Genomic DNA, 19,648 nt, shown 5'->3' on the forward strand with positions numbered 1-19,648 from the left:
CAGCCCATTAGCCTGGGGAAGACCCAGGCCTCTGCTCCCTGTCAATGGCCCCTTTGGCACAGCCTTTGGCCACTTCCCGTTGAGCTTCTGTCCTTTTACCCAATACAAGCAGCTGGATATGGGGGGGAGAGCAGATTTCTGTGGATGACTGGCTGCATTCTCATATTGCCCGCAGCATTGGAATAAAGGCTCATATATGATCCACCCTGTCTCTGCCTCATTGGCTCAGCAGTGACAGGCAGCAGGGGCCCATGCATTGCCTGGTTCCATATTCATGTGTGTGAGGTGTGATTGGGGAAAACAACAAAGACAATCTTTTAGTCTCAAAATAAAAGAATCATTCCAATACAAATTTTTATCCCAAAGAAATGGGGTCAGAATAACTGGGTCTTGGAAATGGAAAAAGGGAGGGAGGATGGGTCAGGACAGGACCCCTTGTGGCCAGCATCCTAGAGTCCTTTCCATCTGGGGCTGCATGCAGCCCAGGGTCCTCGCTGCACCTTTATATCCAGACGCCATGCAAATGGGGCTCTCCTCCTGCTCATAAAAGTGGGCCCAGCCCCACATGCTGGGGAGACACCCAGAACCCACGTTCCTGAGACAGGACCTCAGCGGTTCCACTAAGAACTTGGTGCCAAACTGTGTTTTCCTCGTGATCATTCTCCAAGGTCATTCTCAGGAGAGGGGAGTGCTGAGATCTGTGCCTGTGCCTGTTTGTGCTTCCATGTGATTCTAAGTCCCCCTGTGTCTGTGTTTGCAGGTTTCCAGTGTACGGTGCAGCTGGTGGAGGCTGGTGGAGGCTTCGTGCAACCTGGGGGGGGAGAAGGGGAGCTCTCTGAGACTCTCCTGTGCAGCCTCTGGATTCACCTTCAGTAGCTCCTGGATGTTCTGGGTCTTCCAGGCTCTAGGGAAGGGGCTGGAGTGGCTTGGGGAAATTAATCCTGATGGAAGTTGTCCCGACCTGCGGGACAACAACGGGGGCACGCAGGAACCACCTAAGAGAATGAAACAAACAAGGAACGCGGAAGAATGGAGGCAAGACAAGGTTCTGATCAAGCCTCGAACTTTTATTCTCTGAAATGGCTGTATTTATACAGCAGAAACAAAGGGGGGCAGGGTTGCCTATGCAGGGGGGTCTTTGGTATCTGGCAACACAGGATTGGCTAATTGCCAGGGGTGGTGTGACATTCCAAGGTGCAACATTCCATGGCTGGGCTATCTAGGGGGGAGGATCAGGAAGGGGAAGAGGCAGGAAGACAGGAAGATGCTAAGCCCCAGGTTAATCTGTTCTTTTGGCCAAGCCCTCAGGGCACCGCATAACTTCTGCTAGAAGGAACTTAATTCTATTTCCTTAAGACTGAGTTGCTTGCCTCAACTCTGCTGGCTCCCAACAGGAAGTACCACAAACTATGCCAGTGCTGTGAAGGCCTGCTTCACCATCTCCAGAGACAATGCCAACAACACGCTGTATCTGCAAATGAACAGCCTGAAAGATGAGGACATGGCTGTATATTACTGTGCCAGACACACAGTGAGGAGAAGTCAGTGTGAGCCCAGATACAAACCTACCTGAGGGAGGCCGAAGGGCTGGGCTTCAGGGACCATCCAGTGCACCACGGGGTGCTGGGAACCAGAAAAGGTCCCAGACAGGAATAGGTGGAGGCCTAACCCAAGACAAAATTTCCTGCTCTGCCTTAATTTAACTTTGCTCCCAGGCTCAGTCACAGAGCTCACAGAAAGCCCTTGTCTATGTCTAGCTTTAGCTATTGTGTTTGTGAATAAAAACAGAGGCTCTGTAGTTAATATGACAAAATTCAGTGACAGAAGGGCAGGGAGACTGATTGAGAAGGCTGAAACCTATTTCTTAAAACTACTGTTTTGAATTCTCTGCTTTTTTTCAGATGCCCTCTTACTCTAAAAAAATAATTTTGCTTTCTAGCCTGCTTTAGCCTGATTTAATAATGAAGAAGATCAACTTAGCTGTCTAACCTTGTAGACCAGAGACTAGATACACCCATACTCTCAAGGGCAGGCCAGGTACATTTTTTAATTGTTTTCAAAGACAGCATCAAGATAAACACTAAGCACACACTGGGCTGGCTCTTTGAATAATAAGAAGATAAGTTCTGCTTGTAGCCTTGCTTAGAATTTGAATTCGTTTTCTCTAAGCCCACCTTCGTAAATTAAGTGTGACTCCAAAGTCTCTGAGTGTGACTGTGACAGTCAGCCTAGCCGGCCCAAAAGATAAAGCCAGTTCTTTGTCCTGAGGGGCCAATCAGGGAGTGACAAACCAGCAGTGGAATGGGAAGGGACGTATAAGAGGAGGGACTGCCCCTCCATCGGGGCTCTTACCTGAGTGTTTGCCTGCTGCTGCGTCAGCCACGGTTTGAGCCTGGATTCGAATCTGTAATAAATTCTTGCTGGCTTAATCAAATTGGCTTTGGTGGTCCATTTCTTGGGGACTCGCTCCGTAACATTTGGAGGCCCCAGCGAGATTCCACCTGAGGGACTTCTCAGTGAGCCCCTCTAAGAAATTTCATGTCCTCTGGAACACCGGACCACACCCGGATCTGCCTGCTAGGCACCGGTAAGTCAGGCCTGTTTTCTTTTTCAGTTTCTTGTCCTGGTTTGGTACCTACCCTGTTATCGTGAACTTAGGGAGGCGGGACACTGCAAAACTCCCAGTTCACAACCGAGGTGGTGACAACCACCAAGGCCTGGTTTTGGAGTCTGGAGACTCCCTGGTTTTGCCTGGTTTTGGAGTCTGGAGACTTCCTGGTTTTGCCTGGTTTTGGAGTCTGGAGACTCCCTGGTTCTGCCTGGCTTTGGAGTCTGGAGACTCCCTGGTTCTGGTCTGAGTGAGTGTTGTTCTGGTGTGAATGAGTATTGTTGTGAATGTTGAGAGACTGCGGCCACAATCTAGTGTGTGGGAGTTGATAAAAGTGATTTCATTTTTTCTCTTTTGGATTTGCTTTGGAATTATCCTTTGCCTAACTGTTTATAAATTGGGAAGAAAGAGAGAAATGGGGCAAGGAAACTCGAAGGAGAGTCACCTAAGTCCCCTTTAATGTATGATTAAAATTTTTTCTGACTTCAGAAAATGAGGTGAAGGCTATGGTGTTTCCATAGATGCTTTCACTCTCTGGAGACTCTGTGAATTGGAGTGGCTGATATTTGAGGTTGATTGGCCTACAACAGGGACCCTAGACATGGGGCCCTGTAAAGGAGTCCGGTGGATAGTCTATGGGAGCCCCGTGCATCCGGACCAAATTCCCTACATTGATATCTGGATTGATGTTCTTTTTGATAACCCCAAATGGCTGAAGAAGTGTGGTTGTCTCCCTGATAAAGGAAAATTGGGAAAGAGACCTCCTAGGTCCATCTTACTCGCCCAGCCACTGGCGGGTTGAGAGAAGCCGATTCAGGCCCCTTCAGCACCCTCTGTTTTAGAGGCTTCTGAGGAAGACCCGATGTTGGGCCTGACATTCCCTTGCTCACCCCCTTATGTGGCCGCAGCTGCCTCCACTACCTCGCCAAGCGAGGGGAAGGGGCCTGACCCCCCAGTGAGATCCCAGATGAAAGTGGAGTATCCCCTCCCTGCCCCGAGAAGGAGCCCCCAAGAAGGAGCCCCCTGTGTCACCTGACTCTTCCAGTTCGGGTAAGAGAGATAGAAAAGGGGCCACCCTTAATGATCTCCCCCTCAGTCCTCCCCACACTCGATCGGGAGCCCAGTTTAGTGAAAGCCGACCGGCCGCCCTGTTACCACTTAGGGAGGTGGGGGAAACAGACTCCCATGGGCTGCGCCTAAGGACTTATGTTCCTTTCACCACCTCTGATTTATACAATTGGAAGAATCAGAATCCCCCCCTTTTGAAGAACCCCCAGAGGCTGATAACTTTACTGGAGTCTGTATTCTACACTCACCAGCCCACCTGGGATGACTGCCAGCAACTATTAAACGCCCTGTTTACCATAGAGGAGAGAGAGAATAAAGACTGAAGGGAGAAAACAAATTCATGACGGCCATGGGGAGCTGGTTACAGATTCAGCCCAGATTGACACCATCTTCCCCTTGGCAGGCCCAAATTGGAACCCCAATTCAGTGTTAGGAAGGGAGGCTGGGAGGCTCTTGACCATTACCGCCAGGATCTCCTGAGAGGCATTCGGGCTGTCGCTCGAAAGCCTACCAATCTCTCTAAGGTGACCGAGACCAAAAAGGGCCAAATGAGAGTCTGGGGGCTTTCCTCGAGCAACTATGTGAGGCCTATAGGATGTATACACCTATAGATCCTGATGCCCCGGCAAATCAGGCAGCCCTTGTGGTCCAATTTGTAGCACAGTCAGCCCCAAACATTAGGAAAAAATTACAGAAACTAGAAGGCTTTGAAGGGAAGTCTTTTTCTGAGCTACTGGCTATAGCCCAGAGGGTTTTTGAAAACCGAGAGGACCCATCACAGGCCCTGACCCAGAAGATGGCCAAGGTCCTCATAGCCATAGAAGAGAGGGACAGAGGAAAAGGGGGAAATGGGCAAGGAAAAGGAAAAGGAAGATGGCACAGGCAAGGTCAGAGACAATTGCTCGGGTGAAATCAGTGTGCATATTGCAAGAAGACAGGTCATTGGAGGATGGAGTGCCCTGAGAGACAAAGGATAAGGAGGTCGGATCCCAGTCCAGTCTTGGTGGAAGAAGTAGACTGAGGATGTCAGGGCTCCTCCACCACCCCCCCCCCCGAGGAGCCCCAGGTAACACTGACCGTGGGGGTCAAGCCTGTTGACTTCTTGGTGGATACCAGGGCCACCTATTCTGTCCTCCTAGACTGAGCCTAAAGTCCCATTGTCCTCCCAAAGAACAGCTATTGTGGGTGCAACTGGGAAACTGAAATCTTACCCTTGGTCCCAGGCCCGCATCACCAACCTAGGAGAGAAAACGGTCACCCATTCCTTCCTTGTCATCCCTGAATGCCCCGAGACACTCCTGGGAAGGGACCTCCTCCAAAAATTAAAGGCCACTATCTCCTTCACAGAGGAGGGCCCCCAAGTTAAAACGGGGGAAGGAAAAATCCTTGTTATGTTCCCGCTCGAAGAAGAGTACAGGTTACTCGACAAGCCTTCCCCGGGGATGGAATCTGATCTCCTAGCACAGTGGCAACAGGAGATCCCAGAGGTATGGGCTGAAACCAATCCGCCATGCCTCGCAGGGCACCGGCTCCCAATAGTTGTCTAATTCCTGAGCACTGCTCTGCCAGTCCATATCCGCCAGTATCAAATCAGTGGAAAGGCCAGGATGGGAATCTCAAAACATATCAGAAGGCTTAAAGAAGCAGGGATTTTAGTCCCGTGCCAATCGGCCTGAAACATTCCACTCCTACCTGTACAAAAACCAGGCACAGAGGACTTCAGGCCAGTCCAGGACTTAAGGGAAGTCAATAAGTGGGTGGAGACCATACACCCAACTCTTCCAAACTCTTACACCTGCTCAGTCTCCTTAAACCAGACCAACAATTTTATTCAATGCTGGACTTAAAGTATGCATTCTTCTGCCTCCCTTTAGCACCCCAGAGTCAGCCCATTTTCGCATTTGAGTGGGTAGACCCAGAGAAAGGGGACTCAGGACAACTGACTTGGACCCGCCTGCCCCAGGGGTTCAAGAACTCTCCCACTGTCTTCGATGAGGCTCTAAATCAGCATCTCCAGGAATTTAGAGCCAAGCATCAGGAGGCCACATTACTCCAGTATGTGGACGACCTCCTCCTGGCCACCTCAACTTTATCGGAGTGTCAAGAAGTTACCCGGGACTTACTAAAAACTCTAGGGAACCTCAGCTACCGAGTCTCAGCTTAAAAGGCCCAACTCTGCAAGACTGAGGTTACATATTTGGGGTACCCTCTTCGCCAAGGAGAGTGCACCCTCTCTCAGAGTAGAATTCAAGCCATCCTGCAAATCCCCATTCCAACCACCAAAAGGTAAGTACGGGAGTTCCTCGGGGCAGTCGGGTACTGCAGACTGGATTTTAGGCTTTGCAGAGATTGCTAAGCCACTGTACACCGCCACTGGGGGAAAGAATCCAACCCTCACCTGGACTACAACAGAAAAAGAAGCATTCAACGCACTCAAGACAGCATTGGTGAGTGCCCCTGCTTTGGTTCTGCCAGACCTTGAAAAGCCATTTCACTTGTTTGTGGGGAGTAGCGAAGGGGGTGCTAACCCAGACACTAGGTCCCTGGAGACGGCCAGTTGCCTACCTGTCTAAAAGACTGGACCCTGTGGCTGCTGGGTGGCCTGGGTGCTTATGTGCCATCGCAGCCACAGCCACCCTGGTAAAGGAGGCATCAAAGTTGACTTTTGGCCAGAACCTCCAAGTTACTCTTCCCCACAATGCTGAACAACTATTACGGGCCCCCCCAGAGAGGTGGCTTTCAAATGCTCGAATAACCCAGTATCAAGTCCTCCTCCTTGGTCCTCTAAGAATAAGTTTCCTCCAAACTGCCACCTTAAACCCTGCCACATTGCTACCAGAGCCTAGAGAGGATGCCCCACTCCATGATTGTGGTGAGATACTCACGTCCCTACTCACTGACATCCCTCTACTCGAGGCCGATGAGACCCTCTTTACCGATGGGAGCAGTTTTGTGGAAAAGGGCACCCGATATGCAGGAGCGGCCGTAGTCACTCTGGATACTGTCATCTGGGTGCAAGCCCTAGCACACGGGACTTCTGCACAAAAGGCTGAATTGATTGCCCTAACCCAGGCGCTTCGGTGGGGAAAGGGAAAGAGGGTCAATATCTACACTGACAGTAGGTATGCCTTTGCCACTGTTCATGTACATGGAACCCTATACAAGGAAAGGGACCTCCTCATGGCAGGTGGGAAGGACATTAAAAACTCTCAAGAAATTCTGAACTTACTGTCCTCAGTTTGGGGACCCAAGGAGGTGGCAGTCATCCATTGCAGGGGACACCAGAAAGACAACTCTGAGATATCCAGGGGAAACCGTCTAGCTGACCAAACAGCTAGGGACATTGCCAAAAGACCAGTAGGGCCCCGGGAAGTCCTGATCCTCCAGAAGGATGCCATTCCTCTGAGCCCTCATTACACCTCAGAGGAGGAGGAACTAGGTCAGAAGCTCCAAGGGACAAAGAACAAAGGAGGATGGGTCCTCCTGCCCGATGGGAGGATCTTCCTTCCCCAGGCCTTGGGAAGGAAAATAGTTGAGCAAACACATCGGAACACCCACCTAGGGGGAACTAAACTGGCCGAGCTCCTCCAGAAGAGCTATTTTCTGAAAGGACTGTATAAACTCACTCAGGACATTGCTCAAAGATGCCAAATGTGTGCCAGGGTGAATCCTAACCTTATTCAAGTTAGGGAACCTGGAGTTCGGTTCAGGGTAAGCACCCCGGGAGAGCACTGGGAGCTGGACTTTATGGAACTACCTGTGGTAAGAGGAGGCTAAAAGTACCTCCTTGTATTAGTGGACACCTTCTCAGGTTGGTCAGAGGCATTTGCTACCAGAAAAGAGACAGCGCAGGTAGTGGTTAAACAATTAGTCTCCAAAATTCTACCTCGGTTTGGCCTACTACTATATCTGGGGTCTGACAATGGTCCAGCATTCACCGCCCAGGTCACCAAACAATTGGCATCCTCTCTAAAAATTAACTGGAAACTTCATTGCATATACAGACCTCAGAGTTCAGGACAGGTAGAAAGGATGAATCAAACACTCAAGGAGTTTTTAACAAAACTGAGACTCGAAACTGGCCGTGATTGGGTAAGCCTTTTCCATTTCGCCCTCTTTCGGGCCAGATGTACCCCTTATTCACAGGGTTTTACCCCTTATGAGATCATTTTTGGAAGGCCACCCCCAATCCTTCCCCAACTGGGGGAGGAACATCTCGGAGCCATCCACAACGAAAATCTTCTTAAGTCATTACAGGCACTCCAGCTTACTCGGAGAGCAATCCAGAAGACAGTCCGAGGAGAGGAGACTGAGAGAGGCCAAATATTCAGAAGCCCAGTCGTCGAACCTGGGGAGCTGGTCTGAGTTAAGAAGTTCAACCCCAGTCTGCTTGAGCCTCGGTGGGATGGCCCATTCACGGTTGTCCTCAGCGGTAAAAATTGCAGGGAAGCAACATTGGATCCACCACACCCGACTGAAAAAGGCAGAGGGTGACCAGAAGGAAGAATGGAGAATTCAACCCACGTCCGATCCTCAAGAGGTCAAATTTTCCCGATCCTAGTCGTCCTCATCTTGAGCACTACAGGGGCAAGTTCCTCTACCGCCTCCCGGCCTACCCTCTATCTCTGGGAAGTTACTCGAACTCTAGATGGATCTGTAATAGCAAATACTACAACAGCCGGGTACCCTATCCTTCATTTTGACCTATGTAAAATGTTTGGAGAAGATTGGGGAAGATCAAGGAAGGAGGACTCTCTAGGATTTGGATACTGGGGAGGAGGAGGGGCAGTAGTTGAAGGCTATGGCTGCGGGGATAGTAGCCTAGAAAAAGGACTATGGCAAAGTCAACATTACATCTGCCCTCAGAAAAGTCCTAGTGAGTGTGGGGGTAAAGATAGTTATTATTGCGCTGCATGGGGATATCAGATTCACCAGAGAGATACGCCCAGGGCCTCCAAACCAGGCTGGGACTTGCCGCGTAGGTAACTGCAACCCAGTGAAGCTCGAAATCATCACCTGGAGCGCAAGTTATTGGATAGGAGGGAAGACATGGGGCCTCAGACTATACGTTTCTGGAAAGGACCCTGGGATTCTCTTTACTATACAAAGAAAATTCTTACCACATCAGGGAAATTCTATAGGCCCCCTGAGACCCATTCTGGGGCCAACAACTCCCACTTATCATCCCCCATTGAACTCTTCCCCTAGAGTAGCAAATAAATTGAAGCCTGGCCCACTGGACACACCTCTCTACTTCCCCACGAAAGTACTGTATTAAGAACTTTAGAAGCCATGTTCAGGTTCCTAAACAAATCCTCCCCCAACCTCATGGATGACTGTTGGTATGTCTCAACCCTGAACCCCCTTATTATTCAGGAATTGCTGTTAACATCTCTCTTGGAGATACCCCACAGGACATAAGGAACATCTCCATGGACGCTGCGGAGGGTCTCTGCCAGTGGGGTTGTAACCTGAAACTTACCTTTGGGGATCTACAAGGACAAGGGACTTGCTTGATGCCTGCTAATTACCCTCTGAAGGACTCTTTCTACCCCTCATCCTGCGCCTCCACCATCCTGCTACCAGAGGAGCCATCTCGGGGAGGAGCAGCCCTGCTGGCTGCCCCTGAAGGAACTTGGTGGGCCTGTACCAATGGAATAACTCCTTTTGCTTTCCCCCCATTTCTCATAGACAAGGAATCACCAGGCCTTTGCATCTTAGCACACATACTTCCTCAAGTTTATTACTTCTCTGGGGAAGGGGGCCGAGAACACTTAGGCCTCACCCCTCACTGGGTTAAGAGGGCCTCAGTCCTTATTCTCCTTTTACTGGGAATTGGAATTGCAGGATCAACGGCTGTAGGAACTTCAGCCCTTATTAAGGGGAACCAGGACTACAAAGAATTGAGCCAACAGATAGATACTGACCTTAGCACTCTTGAAAGTACAGTCAGCAAGCTAGAAGGGTCACTGAGTTCCCTAGCTGAAGTTGTCCTCCAGAATAGGTGGGGTCTAGACCTACTTTTTCTCAAACAGGGAGGGCTTTGCCTAACCCTGGGTGAAGCTTGTTGTTTTTATACTAATCACTCTGGAGTCATAAAGGAGAGCCTCAGTCAACTAAGAAAAAGATTAAAGGAAAGAGAGGAAGCCAGGACAAAACAAGGAAACTGGTATAAAAACCTCTTTACCTGGTCCCCTTGGCTAACAACTCTTATTAGCGCCTTGGCCAGCCCTCTCCTTATTCTCTTACTAGCTCTAACTGTGGATCCTTGTTTATTCAGATCTCTGGTAAGCTTAATAAAATCCAGAGCCCAGGACCTTAAGATTATGGTTCTCTGAACTCACTACCATAACCTTGATACGGAGGACAGGGAAGAGGATGAATCAAAGATTTGATTCTCTAGTAAGACCAGTAGGGAATGTGACTGTGACAGTTGGCCTAGCTCGCCCAAGAGATAAGGCCAGTTCTTTGTCTGGAAGGGCCAATCAGGGAGTGACAAACCAGCAGTGGAATGGGAAGGGACATATAAGAGGAGGGACTGCCCCTCCATTGGGGCTCTTACTTGGTTGTTTGCCTGCTGCTGCCTCAGCCACGGTTTGAGCCCGGATTCGAATTTGTAATAAATTCTTGCTGGCTTAATCAAATTGGCTTCGGTGGTCCATCTCTTAAGGACTCGCTCTGTAACACTGAGCATTGCTTGATTTTATACTGTTCTTTGTAACATGATCACAAGTTCCTATCTGGTTGAGGATTAACAAAATAAATTAATTAAATAAAGAATTCTTATTTTAATAAAACAAAACAGGATGAAAATGGTAGGAGGAAACCCCGTCTTAGTACTGTTAATCTAAACAAAACATTCAAATGTGTAAAGAATTTTTATGAGCTTATTTCAGCCAAATTATTGCTAACATTATTAAAAAACAAACAAACAAACCAACCATTGAAACCTGGGAAGAATTTTTGTGAGTTTATTTGAGCCAAATATGCCAGGAAGCAGAATCTCAACGAATTGAGATAAGGCTCTGAAGAATGGAGGGTTACATCTGTATGTATTGTACATTGCAATCAAGGAAAAGGGATATATGTGGCTCACATGAAATCCATTGGCGATAGATTAAGGGGGTGAGATAAAGCAAAGCAGGGAATCCTCTAGGATAGGATAAAAAGTGAAATGATGGACATGTGCTTCTTTTACAGAGGTGAATACAGGATACTTTAATGTAATGAACAGTTGACAATTAACTTGATAACAATAACAATGTGGGAATGTCTGGGTGCCATTTGTTGTGCCCTGAGGAAACCGGTTTAAAAGGAAGTTACAAGTTACCCAGACATCTCACAGATAGGTTATCTTAGAGGCGAAAAAACAAATGGGCTCAGTAAAACTCTAAGTTGCTCTTTGTCAGAGAAAATATCAGCCTAGGACATGACTACCCACTATACCCTGTTTGTAGTTAATTTAATTTCAGACTGTTTTTGTGGTTATTTTAGGTCTCTGAGTTTGCAAGACTGACACACAAGCCTCCCCTGAGCCGGTGAGGTTAGCATGTGGCTCCTTTCTTCCAAACTGTCCACAAATGCCGGGATGCAGAATCTCAAGGGAGTAAGATAATACTCCCGAGAATGGTGGGTTTTCCTCTATTTTTATACATGCAATCCAAGGAGGGACATAGGTGGATTATATGAAATCCATTAGTGATAGAGGAGAGAGATGGGAGAAAGCAAAGCCAGGAAACCCCAGAGATTGGATAAAAAATAAAATAAGAAACACATGCTTAGGTGGGTGCAGGAACAATTTACATGATAATAATAAAGGAATTTGTGGTATCTGTCCTGGTGCCCAGGCACATTGGCTTGTGTCCCAAGGAGACTGGAAAAAGGAAAATTACAAGTTACCCAGACATTGCAAGGGTATGTTATCATAGCTGCAAAAAGACAGATGGGCTCAGTTAAAGTAAAAGTTGACCTTGTCAGGGAAGATACCAGTTTAGGAGGTAACTGCCCACCATCACTGCATTTAGTTAAAGTTTAAAGTCAGACCATCCTTTGTGTTGACTGTAGGTCTCTGAGTTTGCAGGCCTCCTCTGGGCTGTCAGGTCAGCATGTGGCCCCTTCAGTCCACAGTTCCAAGTCCAGGGTGGACGGTGTACATGTTCCACTAGGAGTGATGATGGAGTTCACACACAGCTCAGTTTTTGAATAAACATTTCACAGCTGCCTCAGGTGGTGGGTGTGGCCATGGTGGAAAGCCTTTTGCTGAAAAAGCACCTTGGTTTCTCTGGGTCTACACTGCGTTAGGACTCCTGATCATATTTATGGATACAGAATTTTTTAGTGGAACCTAGATTCTTTGTCTGCCAGAGTGGAAGAATGAATTCACAAATAGAAGGTGGTATAGCAAAGGTGGAGATTTATTGAAGAACAAATGCAGTGTCCCACGTGGGTAATGAGGAAAAGATCCCACAGACTTCCTGTCTCCATGGTTTTAAAGACTGCAGTTCCCATGTCGTGGTATCCCCTCTGACTGGTCACTAGTCCCATTCGAATTGGTTACTACAGTAACTCCAGTGGCCCTCCTCCCTCATTGTCCTCCTATTCCCTCTGTGCTTCATTCCTTCTTCATTTTGTAAATGTAGACCTTTTTGGCAACTTCCAGTTACCTGGTCTCATGGAAATACACCTTCTCCCGGTCTGACGCACTGTGTTTTCTCCATGGGCCCCAGTTCTAAAACCTCCCTAAACCTGCCTGTATTCCCCTAAACTTCCTGTTTCATTTTCACTTTCCGTAGGCAGAGCTGGGTGTCAGGCTTTAGGCTGATCCTCAGGTGTTTCTCTCTGTTTATGCCTTGCAGGGGTTGTTGTTGTTTTCTGTCCAAATGCATTTTCCCACTGGCTGGTGCTTGAGCATCCACCAATTTGTGTCAGAGTCTATCTTTGCAGATTCTTTAGGATTTTCCATATGAATAATGACATCATCTTTGAATAAAAATGTGGGGTTCTTTTCTGCATCCTCAGGGCTCCTGGGGGTCCCTATGGGTGACATCCCTACCCCACTTCCACGGTCCAGGACACCCTCAATTCCCAAAGCTGCCGAGTACCTGGCAGACCCCTGGGGCACTCCCTGGACCAGGTGGGCCTCTCTCTCCCTTATTAACTGGGCTGTCCCCTCCTTGTCTTTCCTGAAAACCACCCAGAGCTCAGCGAGGTCAGCTCTTCAGGCCCTGCCTCCAGGCCCCAGGATCTCCCCCTCCTGATGTTATGCCCAGATTTTGTGATCCCCAAAGACCACCAGGGAGCCGAGTCCAATGCAATAGCAGAAAGCCTGTATTCCATGCTAGCATGGGCTCTGTCCCACTTACACCAATAGTGGCATGGCGGAAGAGAGCAAGGTTCAACAGATCAAAGGGTTTTATATGGGTCTGGGGGAGGGATGGTGATGTCACTGCTTTGGCTGACCCTGATTGGTTGGGTGAGGGCTAGGTCCAGTTACACAATCACATTCAAAATGGAGGATCATTAGTTAGCCCCGCCCCAACCTACCCTTTCCCTGGCAGGGAGAACCTCCACACACACACACACACACACACACACACACACACACACGCACACACACACACACACACAGCCTGAGGCTCAGATGGTGGCGAAAAGGAAAACCCGGAGGTGGGACAGGCCCTCCTCCTTCTGGGCCACAGTCAGACCTCAAAGCCCTGAGACATGCTCATCTGTGCGAATCCAAATAGCAGACTTGGGGCAGGAAGCAGTTCCTACAGGTCCTCAGGGCGGTGTCTGTGGGAGGGAGGCACAGAGCAGGGACCTCAGGAAACTTAATCCCATTGGAGAGGTCCCTCCCTGCTATTCATTGGCTAAAGACTATAGGACTCACTTCTTCTCAGGTTCCTCTCCTAGGCTCTGCTGTCTCCTATTGGGCTATTTAACACATGGGCAAGGCATTTCCTAGTGTCTTCACGTCCTTTGGGCAGGGGACCCTCTTGGGAAATATGCTTCTTATAATGCTACTAGAGGCCCGGTGCACAAAATTCATGTGGGTGGGGGGGTCCCTCAGACCAGCCTGCACCCTCTCCAATCTGAGGAATTTCTGACTGCCAGACATCCCTGTCAGACATTTCTCTCTTAACCCAGGACTGCTGGTTCCCAACAGTTTGCCTGCCTGCCTTCCTGATTGCCCCTCACTACTTCTGCCTGCCAGACTGATCACCCCCTAACCACTCCCCCATCAGCCTGATAGATTTCTAACTGCTCCCCTGCCAGCCTAGCCTGATTGCCATTTACTGTTCTCCCCTGCAGGCCTGGTCACCCCCAACTGTCCTTCCCTGCATGCCCGGTCATGCCTACCTTCTCTCTTTTGGTGGTCTGGTCACCACTAACTGCCCTCTTCTGCAGGCCAGGTCACCCCTAACTTCCCTCTTTTGCTGGCCTAGTCACCCCTAATTGCCCTCCCCTGCTGGCCTGATAGCCCACAACTGCCCTCCCTTGAAGACCTGGTCCCAACCAAATGCCCTCCCCTGTTGGCCATCTTGTGGTGGTCATCTTGTTTCCACATGGGGTGGCTATTTTTTTTACCACATGGGGGTAGCCATCTTGTGCGTTAAAGTGATGGTCAATCTCCATATTATTTCTTTATTATATAGGATGCCATCTTGTGTGTTGGAGTGATGGTCAATTTGCATATTACTCTTTTATTATATAGGATGTTCATAAGGAAACTGCTCTAAAGTGGGAAATGGTAATTGTGTGAAATGTTTGCTGTGTGAAGACTCCAGTACCTTGTAACTTCCAAAATGTTATAAACATGATGAATGCCCTACTATCTTGATGTGAACGCCCTGAGCACTTAAAGTGTAAATGAACCCCCTGCTCCTAGCTTAAGGCACATAGTCTGGCCAACACTGATAAGACACACGGTTTTACTACCAACTATATAAACACCGGACCTTCTTCTGTCGACATCTCTGCAAGATAGAGGAGGAAGACTCCATGTCATCTGTGAGATAAGCCCCTGCCTGACTGCTCTGCTGTGTGAGCCTGAACCAACTGCAGCCGCCTGTCTGTCTCCACCTTTGTCATCTGTCCTTCAGTGTTCACCCCCGGGTGGCCTTTGCTGGAGCCCAGGACCCACTAGGAATAGATAAATAAACCCTGTGTGATCACATACTAATTCTGTCTGTGTGTTATGTGTTACGGTTCAGCTCAGCAGTCTAGACATTGAAGCACCAGGAGATAGGCTGTTATTGCTGACTTCTGGTCACCTGAGTTTGTCCCACTAAACCGAGGCAGATATTTAATTAATCGGGGCATAATTGGGACAGTGCTGCTGGTCACGTGCACAGCCCTTTCTCCTTCCCTTTCTGTATGCCCTGAAAACTTCAGGAACCCACTGGCCATAGGCTGCCATTTTCTAACAGGTGACTGAGCTGGGTGGACCACAGAGGCCTGTCTCCTGCAAATTGAATCAGGAAAACCCCCAAGAGGGTGGGACAAGGGCACTGTGCTTGCCTATCAGAGGAGACTCTGCTCCCCACCCACTGGCCCTCTGTCCCCACCCAGGAAGGCTGGAGGGGCCTGTCCTCACGGGGTGCTGCCTGAGGCCTCTCGTCAGGGGGCTGCACCTTCATGGGGGTGGGGGCAGGCTGGAGGAGCTGCTTTGGGTGGAATCCCACAGCCATCCCACAGGTCTCTCTGCAGCTCACAGGCCTGAAAGGGTGCCCTGAAGGGGGAACAGGCAGGAGCTGCTGTGACTTCCAGGTTCCCTCTCTCCACCCACAGACTGAGCAGCCTGGAGACTCCATCCCACTGTCCTCCTGTCCCAGCCACCAGCTGTGCCCAGGGACCAGCAGGGAACAGAATGCCCACAGCACTGAGCCCACCTGCAGGGCTCTTCTTTGTGCTGAGAAGGGATGAAGTCCCTGCCCACCCCAGAGCTGCAGCCAGTGGTGGTCAAGCCCAAAGGGTGGGCAGAGGAGGCCTGGAGCTGGGGGCAAAGCGTGTGAGAAACGCTCACCTTTTTGAATTCAAACAACAGACACAGAGACAGAAGGATGATGAAAAGGAGCCTTTTCCTGTGTTCTTGCAAGAAGTGCTTTCTGCTTGTGCAGGCACACATGGAGCAGCAATCACAGGCTATTTATCCCCTTGTCCCTCCTCGTTTGGATGCTCCGGTAGAAGACTTCATTCTTTGATTCCTGAGACAAGACCCTAGAAGAATTTCTGCTACGGGCTCTGGTATCAGGGTAGAGTCCACCCCCGAATGTTCAGAGACTGAGTACTATGGCCTTCATAATTTCCTCAGGGGTGGCCTCGGGCTCCTGTGGGAGCATTTTAAAATGGACTGAGGTCTTTTCTAGTTGTCTCCACCTCACCCTGGCTAGCTGAGGCTGTGCATCCTGGCTCAGGTGCACAGTTCTCTGTTCTTATAGCCTCTTCCTTTTCCTGCACTCCATTTGCCTGCGGATTCTCAGTAACCCTTTCCAATAAAGCTGGCCATGCTGGGGTGGAGCACAGAGGCCTATTTCCTGCCCCAGGAAACTCCCCAAGCATAACCTCACCTCTGTGACTCCTGTCAGGAGCCATCATTCTTTAATTCATTTTTTTAAAACATTTTTTGTTAATCCTCACTGAATGTATTTTCCCATTGATGTTTAGAGAGAGTACAGGGAGAAGGAGAGACAGAGAGAAACATCAATGTGACACAGAGGCATTGATTGGTTGCCTCCATCACACCCCCCAACTAAGGCTGGGAACCTGCAAAAGAGGTGCATGCCCTTGATCAGAATCAAATCTGGGACCTTTCATTCTCCAAGCCATCATTCTATCCACTGGACCACACCATCCAGGGCAGGAGCCATTGTTGTTTGCAGACTAACCACTGGGGTCACTTTAGAAGGAAGAGCTTCTGTGCATCTATTTGGTGTCTCGGCTGCTCCTGCCCCTGCTTCCTGCAGAGATGCCCCCTAGTTCCCAACTCCCTGTGCTCAGGGTGAGGGCACCTCGTCGGGAGGCAAAACACAAGCCTAGGCCTATGTCCTTCCCCTGTGGGTCCCCTGGGCTGACAGCCCTCACCTGTGCCCTCTGCTCCCAGACTCCCCAGCTGCCCAACTCTTTGGGCCACATGGTATATGTCTAACACACAAGAGAAGCATAGTAACCTCCGTCTTGGATATAACTGCTGTTTGAAATTCTCTGCTGTGGTCAGACAGTCCCTAGTCCTGTAAACTCTGTCACTTTAAGACCATCTCTTATTCTATAAAATGGATTTGTTTTTAGTTCAAATAACAGAAAAAAACATAAACTTAACTGTTTGTCCTTGCAAGTTAGCCTTCTAAATGGGCTGATACACTGATACTGATATTAATTCACATATTCTGTCAAGAGTTTGTTCACCCAAGGTTGCAGGTGCCTATATAGATATGATATGTGCTCAAGAATACAAGCTGTCTTACACAAAGAACTAAAAGATGTGAAAAGGAAATACTCCCTCCTGTGTTTCTTCAGAATGTGACAGAGGTAATCTTCTCACAACCTGCCTACAATAAAGATGACTCTTTAACTAACTGGCTCATTAGGCGTCTTGTCCAGCCCCCTGAATTATGATACAACACAAGTACCTGGTGTCCGTCCACAGAACACGAGGACAGGGCCTCTGTCTTCTTCACTGATATGTTGTAGTTGCCTACAGAAACGCTGGTGTGTCACGGGCCCTAAGTGTTGGTGGAATGGATGGGTGAACGAATGAATAAATGAATGGATGGATGAAACCCAATCAATTAATGTGGGAGAACAGGATCTGGAATTGGTATAAGGTCCACAACACCCACACTCAGGGACCCCCACTGAGCACCCTGTGTCACCTACCTTGGGTCCCACTTGCCCAAGGACATCGTCCTGGAGAAATCTGGCTGCAGAACTGGGGTCTGTGCCTCAGTGGGTTGTGCACCCAATCCTTATATCAGTGAGCGATGCTAAGGCAAGTGCCAGGTTTGGCTTCCTGTGTAAATACAACCCCACTGGGGCTGCACAGCCTACTGAATCTGGTTGACCCAGGGAATTGGCTGTCTCCTTCCTCGTCTTCCTTCCCGTGCTGGGGCTCCCCTGGGGTCAGTCTTTGGGGACCTGGTGAATCACAGCCATGTTCACAGATACGTGGACTGATTAACTTTGTCACTTCCCTCTGTCCCAGGTGTCCTGTCCCAGGTGCAGCTGCAGGAGTTGGGCTCCATAGTGGTGCGGCCCTTGCAGACCCTGTCCCTCAGCTGTGCTATCTCTGGGGACAGTGTCTCCAGCAACAGTGCCACTTGGGACTGCATCAGGCAGTCCTCAAGGGAAGGGCTCCAGTGGTTGAGAAGGATCTACTTCAGGTCTCAGTGGTACAGAATTTACACGCCATCTCTCCAGAGTTGGTTAGTCATCAACCCTGACACGTCCAAGAACCAGTTCTCCCTGCAGCTGAAGTCTGTGACCAGAGAGGACACGGCTGTGTATTACTGTGCCAGGGGCACAGTGAGGGGAAGACAGCGTGAGCCCAGACACAAACCTCCCTGAGGGAGGCAGCAGGGGGCGCTCTGGACACCAGGTGGGGAGTTCAGCAGAGATAACATTTCCTGCTCTGCCTTAAAATAATTTTGCTCCAAGCAACAGAGCTTACCGAAAACTGGATTCTATGTCTAGCTTTAGGGATTATATTTCTCATCATAAAAGGAGCTCTGTATTTCTACTGACATAATTCAGTGACTGACAAGGAACCTCATAAGAGGCTCTGATCACACATTCCTACCTGGGCAGCCCTTTGAGTGGGCTGGCCCCAGGCCTATGACTTCTTCACTAAAGGCTCCTCTTGGCCTTGAGCATCCCCGTCCATGGTTCCTGTGCTTCTGGGTTCACACACCTGTAACACCAGCATGACCACCCTCAGGAGAGCACCTCCTGGTAACTGTCTTGGCACCCAGTCCCCCCTCTCTCCTGGCTCTCTCCCTCTTCCCTGTCTCCTTCCTCACCTTCCCTCCCGAACTTCAAATGCACACACATAGCTGCAAATCGTTATTCTCGTGCATTTTAGGTATTCCTCCTCAAATGTTGTTAGTTGTCAGTTTGGCTCCAACAATACCTTATAACACATTCTCTACATGTTCAGGCTTTTCTTACATCAAGGAATTATTTTCTCTTCATTTACAACATACGTTCATACTGTTTCTTCCCCATGTGGGGAGGGAAGTGCACACAATTACTGAAAACCTGCGACCTCGCCAGGATGATGTCTAAAGGGTTCCTGTGTGTTGGAGGGAAAACAAGTTTGCTGTCATTGTCCTGGTAGTAAGGTTTCCTTCCTTAGGAATGAGCTCCCCCACCCAGCTATAAACACGTTTCCAGGTTCCCCTTGGTTGTTGAATTGGCATAAAGTCAACAAAGTAAGTGAACCACATAGAAGTAGTTGAAATACATATGCCCAAAACTGAGGAGAATTTTTTGAGTTTATCTGAGCCAAACCTGGGGCAGTTGCAAGAAGACAGGATCTCAGATGCCCTTGAGAATGCCAGTGTCAAAGTAGCTCCCAAAGCTTCTCTGACATGTGTGGGATTGAGGAAGGTGGAGGGAAGGCTGCATGGAGGTGGGAGGGAACAGGCAAGGTTGGATCTCAGGACACTTAACAAGAGTGCTCCCTGAGGGCAGGTGTGGCTTGTTGTAAAAGAGTGTTGACCTGATGCTCAAGAACCATGGGCAGGGCCAGCTTTAGGTAAAGAGAAGCCTTTCCCTAAAATGCTAAGGCCTGGGGATGCCTCCACCATGATGGCCCAGTTAGGGATTCTGACCATATCACCCTGTGAGGGGACTGGTAGTCCTGGTCACCTGTCACCTTGTTTCGTCCACAAAGTGCACAGTCGGAGGCATGTGGCGCATTCGCTGTGCTGTGTGGCCCTCACCTGCCTGTGCCCACTTCCAAAGCATTTTGATTGC

At 49.3% G+C, this 19,648-nt stretch overlaps 2 gene segments (V, D, J or C); both read left to right on the forward strand.

Annotated features, from left to right (window-relative positions):
• LOC118712129 overlaps positions 1-19,648 on the forward strand; it is a 199,876-nt gene that overhangs the window by 112,243 nt on the left and 67,985 nt on the right.
• Positions 1-19,648, forward strand: part of LOC118712122 — a 106,738-nt gene that overhangs the window by 55,289 nt on the left and 31,801 nt on the right. The window contains 2 exon segments of the C gene segment in view: positions 2,339-2,345; positions 3,902-3,907. Of these exon segments, the coding sequence occupies positions 2,339-2,345; positions 3,902-3,907 (13 nt within the window).

This window comes from Pipistrellus kuhlii, unplaced genomic scaffold (assembly GCF_014108245.1).
Source record: "Pipistrellus kuhlii isolate mPipKuh1 unplaced genomic scaffold, mPipKuh1.p scaffold_m20_p_83, whole genome shotgun sequence".
Lineage (NCBI taxonomy): Eukaryota > Metazoa > Chordata > Mammalia > Chiroptera > Vespertilionidae > Pipistrellus > Pipistrellus kuhlii.